This window comes from Diachasma alloeum, unplaced genomic scaffold, assembly GCF_001412515.2.
Source record: "Diachasma alloeum isolate Michigan unplaced genomic scaffold, Dall2.0 Dall_scaffold_01296, whole genome shotgun sequence".
NCBI lineage: Eukaryota > Metazoa > Arthropoda > Insecta > Hymenoptera > Braconidae > Diachasma > Diachasma alloeum.
In genome coordinates, this window is record NW_021681401.1 from 1 (window position 1) to 5,528 (window position 5,528).

Genomic DNA, 5,528 nt, shown 5'->3' on the forward strand with positions numbered 1-5,528 from the left:
AGAAGAGCTGCTGTGAGCTCTAGACGAGGGATGGTCATGCGCTTGAGTGATGCTAGCTTAGTCTTCGCGCATACCAGTACTGTTGATGTCGATTCGTTGATGGTTTTGGTGCGAATATACACCACTGCACTCATGGCTACCGTTGAAGCGCCTGCAAATCCATGAATTTGGATGTTGAGTGTCTCTGTTGAAATTCTCAGCCATCTAGGTACAGTTACTCTGTCTAGGTCATTGAGATTCTCTCGGAATGTCTTCCAGCGTTGAACATACTCATCTGGAAGAGGATCATCCCATTTTAGTTTCAATCTCCAAAGATCTTGTAGGAGAATCTTTCCCTGGACGACAACTGGTGCGATAAATCCCAGTGGATCAAAAATCTGGGCTATTTCTGAAGAGACTACTCTCTTGGTGATTGTCGNATGCAGAGCCTCTGGACAATTGCTGCTCCACTTCTGTAGAGAGAAGCCTCCTGCATGGCAAAGCCCTTGTAGTTGCGTTGCGATCTCCTTGAGACCGGCTTCTGTCTCTGCACCGCCATAAATGTCGTCAACGTAACGACCTCTGGTGAGTGTCTCTACTGCTGCTGGGAAGCGGTGCCCTTCATCTTCTGCTGAAGAACACGTAACGACAACCATGGAAAACAATTTAGTCCATAGGTGACTGTCGTTAACTGGTGGGTGAATGGTTGTTGATTCTCGTCGATCCACAGGATTCTCTGAAGATCCCAGTCATCTTGGTGAACTCGTATCTGGCGGAACATCTTGATAATATCCGTGCCAAACACGAGCCTGTGCCTCCTCATCCATGTCAGGATAACCATTGCATCGTTCTGTAATTTTTCACCAGAATACAGTATATCGTTAATTGACATACCTGATGAACTGGGGCTGGAGCCATTGAATACGACTCTCAGCTTCGTTGTGATGGCCTCCTCTCTCAGTACCCCGTGATGTGGTAGATAGTAAGCTGGCACGGGTTCTGGAGTCTCTGGTGCTATTCTCATGTGCCCCAGTGCTGCGTACTCGTTGATGAACTCTCTGTACAACTGGGAGTATGCTTGATCTGTGTTGAGTCGACTCACGATCGACTTGAGTTGACGTGCTGCTTTGAATTTCGATTCTCCAAGCGCTGCTGCTGAAGTTTTGAGGGGCAGTTTCACGATGTATCGCCCGGTGTTGTCTCTGCTATGAGTTGCTCTAAAGTGCATCTCGCACTCGTACTCATCTGGTGAAAGCTCTGATGTTGATGATCTCTCGTTTGGCAGTTCTTCCTGGACCCAAAATTTCTGGAGAAGCTCTAGAAGTTGTTCATTCGAAGATTCTCGTACAGCTGATAGAGATACCTTTATTGAACAATTTGTGCATTCGATTGATCCGGATAATATCCAACCGAATACTGTGCGTTGGCCAACTACTCTCGATTGCTCTGACTTGACAACGTCATCCATGATGATCCGCCCATAGTTGTCAGCCCCTAGTATGATGTCGATTGGTCCAGGCCTGAGATAATGGGGATCGGCTAGCTGAAGATCCTCGTTGATGAGCATGACAATGACGGAATTATTGCGGTGAGCTTCTTTAGAATGTGAGCGTTGAGTTGCAGTTGATGAGTCCCACTGTTCGATTGTAGAGTGACTGAAACTATTCCTCTGGTGTATCCTGAATTAATTCCACCAATTGCCACTAGCTCCACTGTTGATGCTCTTCCCTGTAAATGCAGGTGATTAACTAATTATTCGGAGATAAATGATACCTCTGAACCCTGGTCGATGAGTGCTCTGGCTTTTGTCGTGAATCTTCTCGGTGATATTACTTTTACTCGTGCTGTTGCCAACAGCACTGACTGTTGATCTGCTTCTCCTTGATGAGTTTCGTGGTTGATGTTCTCTGCTTTCTCATTGATTATTTTGTTGTTGAAGTTCACTGCTACTGGTGGTGATGTACTGGATTCCAATGTTGAGGAATGATCAATGAGATGGTGAGTGTGCTATTGTGATTGAATTCATTCACTCACTGTTCCCGTGATCTTCTTGCTGCCTGGATGTTCCAGCAGTCTGGACGGGTTCAGCTTGAGTGCGTCTGGCTGGAGGCGGGCTCATCGTCCATGAACTCCCTCCATGGATGAGAGTGTGGTGATATCTGCTACATTTGTGGCACTTCTTTTCCGACGTGCACTTCGCCTTCGTGTGTGGCCCCAAGCAGTTGAAGCACAGCCCCTTGTTGATAACGACGTCGTTTCTCTTCGCTGGGGTGAGCTCGATGAACTTCTGACAGGATGCGATAAAATGCTTGTCCTGACAGTAAGCACAGCAGTTCCTAGGAAGTTGTCTTTCTGGCTCCTTAATTTCCTGCTGTTGAGTTGCTGCCTTATAAGTGCTCCTTTTCTTTATAGGAGCTGACTTCTTCGTAGCTGCGTTGAGTTCCTTTGATGATAGCAGCTTGGCACCTGCGTTTATCCCTCTGCCACAGGCCTCGATGAACGCCACGAACTCCTTAAGCCTCGGGAAATCCTTTGAGTCTCCCAGCTTTAGTTCCCATTGCTTGAGTGTCTCTGCATCAAGAGATCTCCTCAGTAGATGGGCTATCAGCTGTTCAGCGATGTTGTCTGTCGTCAGCCCCGTCACGTCTTGTAATTGATCTAGGGTCTCCAATGCTGCTGCTCCGTTGGCGCTGAGGTTCTCTTCTGTTGCTTAAGTGATTTTCGGCAGCGTCAGGATTCTGTTGAATAACGACTGAGCGACGAGTCTCGGGTCTTCGTACTTCCTGGTGAGTTTCTGCCAAGCCTTTTCGTAGTTTTCGTCCTTGGCCTAAAAGGTAAAGAGGAGAGCTGCTGCAGGACCTCTCAGGCATCCCTTAAGTCTCACCAATTTCTGTACTGGTGGAATTGACGTAACATTTCCCACCAGTGACAAGAAAAGGTCACAGAACTCCTTCCATTCCTCCGGTTTCCCATGGAATGGCTTGATGTCAAGACGCTTCAGCTGATTTGCCTGGCTTTGATGCGTTGAGCTGCTAATTGAGTCCTTCTTTCTTGCCAGTTGACCCTTCAGCCGAGCAATGAGCAACAGGGCTTGTCGTCTTGTCCTGGTGGCTTGTTCATGGATCATTTCGTTGACATACTCGTAATCAGGGGGAAGAAAGTCGGCTAGATTGGCATAAATTTGAAACTATTCGCTCCATTCTACCTCGATTATCCCCTTGTGCCCGTCTAATTCTTCTAGGGTGAGGTCCTTTTCGGTTTCAGCGTCCTGCGGGAGTTAATAGTCTTAATTGACCTTCCTGTTCTTGAAGCTGCAGGCGTTGATTTTCGTTGAGCGGGCTCCTTTGATCCTGACGCTCCACTTGGACTGTTGGTTTTCTCAGGAGTGGTGATTGGCTTCGTTGTAACTGCCTCATTTTTTGTTGGCAGTTCCTCTTCTTGTGTGACTTGCTCGCTTTCCTCACTATCGCTCACTGTTTGATGAGTTTCTTCCTTGGGTTCGTTGACCTTATTGTCGTCTGCTATGGTGATTGTCTGTGCTAAATTGACGGTTTAGGTGAGTTATCGGCTGTTGAATTGGGTGAGTTACCGACCGCCGAGTGAGGTGAGTTACCGATCGCCGAGTTAGGTGAGTTACCGACTGCCGAGTTTTGGTGAGTCGCCTGTTGCGTGGCGCACGTGGCCAAGCGTTGGTGAGCTTCGGCGTCACTCGTCACTCCCGAGCCTTCCCGAATTCCGACACTGACACTCTCACTTTGTCCTTTGTTACCCCGATGCCCTTGCGGGTGTAAATAAAGCGAATGTTCTGGAACTTTCCGTTGACTTGCCCGTGCGATCCCCGAAAGTTTTTTCGACACGAGGCGTCCCTTAAATTTTCCGCAGCACTTTACACACGTTTTCACCCACAATCCGGCTCGAAGGACCACTGTTTGGTGAATGTCTAGGGTTAGGGTGGATGTGGGATGAAAATGTGGAGGGAGATGTTGGGAAAATTATGGTAGGTGTTCTATAAAAAATCTCAATATATTTTCGTGGGATCGAACCACTTGTCACTTAATTTTACACTTTTCGGTATATTTACTGTTGAATGTCTAATTTTCACTGATAATTGTCTTTTCACTTATATCTCGTTGAGTCACTGAAATTATACTGAACTTACTCAACAATTTGATGTACTGAACAAAGATGTTAAATTTAGAATACTGATTGACTGAATACGCTAGCTCATTATAGTAACGATACTTTAACACTACTGACTACTGACTCTTCCAGGTGCCGCGCTGACCTATGTCCGTTGACCCGAAAGTCCACGGAGATTTTCGGAGATGCCCGAGTTAGTCGATCGTGACTAATATGGAGATTTAGGCTGTATTTCGAACAGAGTTATTAGGCACTTTGGTCTATTCCTAGTAGTTAACGAGATAATCACGGTTTAAGATTTTAGATTTATTTACTGCATTTAAAGGGACTTACACCCTATGGCAGGGGCGGGCCATTATACATAGAATAATATTACAGATAAAGATAATAAAAAATTAAAAGTTCAAGTGCAATCAGCTTAAAATTAAACAAAATATAATATAAAGTAACAGGATCAACCGTCATTTACCACAAAAATACAGCCTCAACAGCCTCACGTCGGCCTGAAAATTTACATAATTACAAAAAACGCATAAAAAAGCATAAAAAGACGTGACTATCCCTCAGATGGTTGTGATTCCGACAACAAAAATCTAGTAATCAGTTGATCAGCCCTGACTGGCTCCATGTTTCGACTCTGCAAAACCACCTCTCTAGCTCTTTGGGCATCTGATAAAAACATAAATAAAGCTCTAGTATCTGACTTATTTGGACCCTCTAGAAACTGAATAAAGCCTTGGGAGGTAATAGACTTCAGACACGGAAACAAGTATTTCACTCTAAGATCATGATAACGGGGGCAAAATTGAAGAAAGTGTTGCAAGGACTCAGGGGCCCGCGAGGCACAACAGTTACATGGACTAAAGGGATCAAATTTATAAACGTAGCCATCTGAAATAAACCTACAGTTGTGCGACTTAGCTCGGCGAAATTGCGCTTTGATTCTGGTGTACGCAATCGGACCTCTGTTCAGTAGATATATTGAAGCAGAACGCAAAACATTTCTAGCTACCGGTATCTTATGGATGCATTTGTCCCAATCAACCAGATCTTGCTCCAAAAGAGACTGTTTGAGCCTTTCAAGCATCCCATCCCTATTGCCAAACCAATCAGCGGCCTCAAAATTACCCCAAAGCTCCGGAGCCCCCCACCAATGATAAAAAATCGCAAATACGCGTGGCCCAGTTAAATTTTTTTGATTTGGCAACATCTTTGAGAGGATTAGGATCAGAAGCAAGCTCAAACATTCTCCTTAGATATATTTTTGGAAGACGATCGTCTTCCATCTCAAGAATCTTGATAATATAATTCAGAGTCGCTTTCCAGACCGCGTATTCCACTCTCAATAGTCCCGTCTCCAGCCTCAGAGCACAGCTGGGGGTGTGCTTGGGCAGAAGCAGGAGTCTTTC

At 45.6% G+C, this 5,528-nt stretch overlaps 1 protein-coding gene across 1 annotated transcript; it reads right to left on the reverse strand.

Moving 5' to 3' along the window:
* Positions 1–74: 74 nt before the first annotated feature.
* Positions 75–3,106, reverse strand: LOC107046308 (the record flags this gene model as incomplete). Its single annotated transcript, XM_029126686.1, has 5 exons — positions 2,839–3,106; positions 2,010–2,682; positions 1,753–1,942; positions 874–1,615; positions 75–610 (listed from the first exon to the last, which is right to left on the reverse strand). Coding segments are annotated over exons 1-5 (2,409 nt in total), but the record flags the coding sequence as incomplete, so codon positions are not given.
* Positions 3,107–5,528: the final 2,422 nt, after the last annotated feature.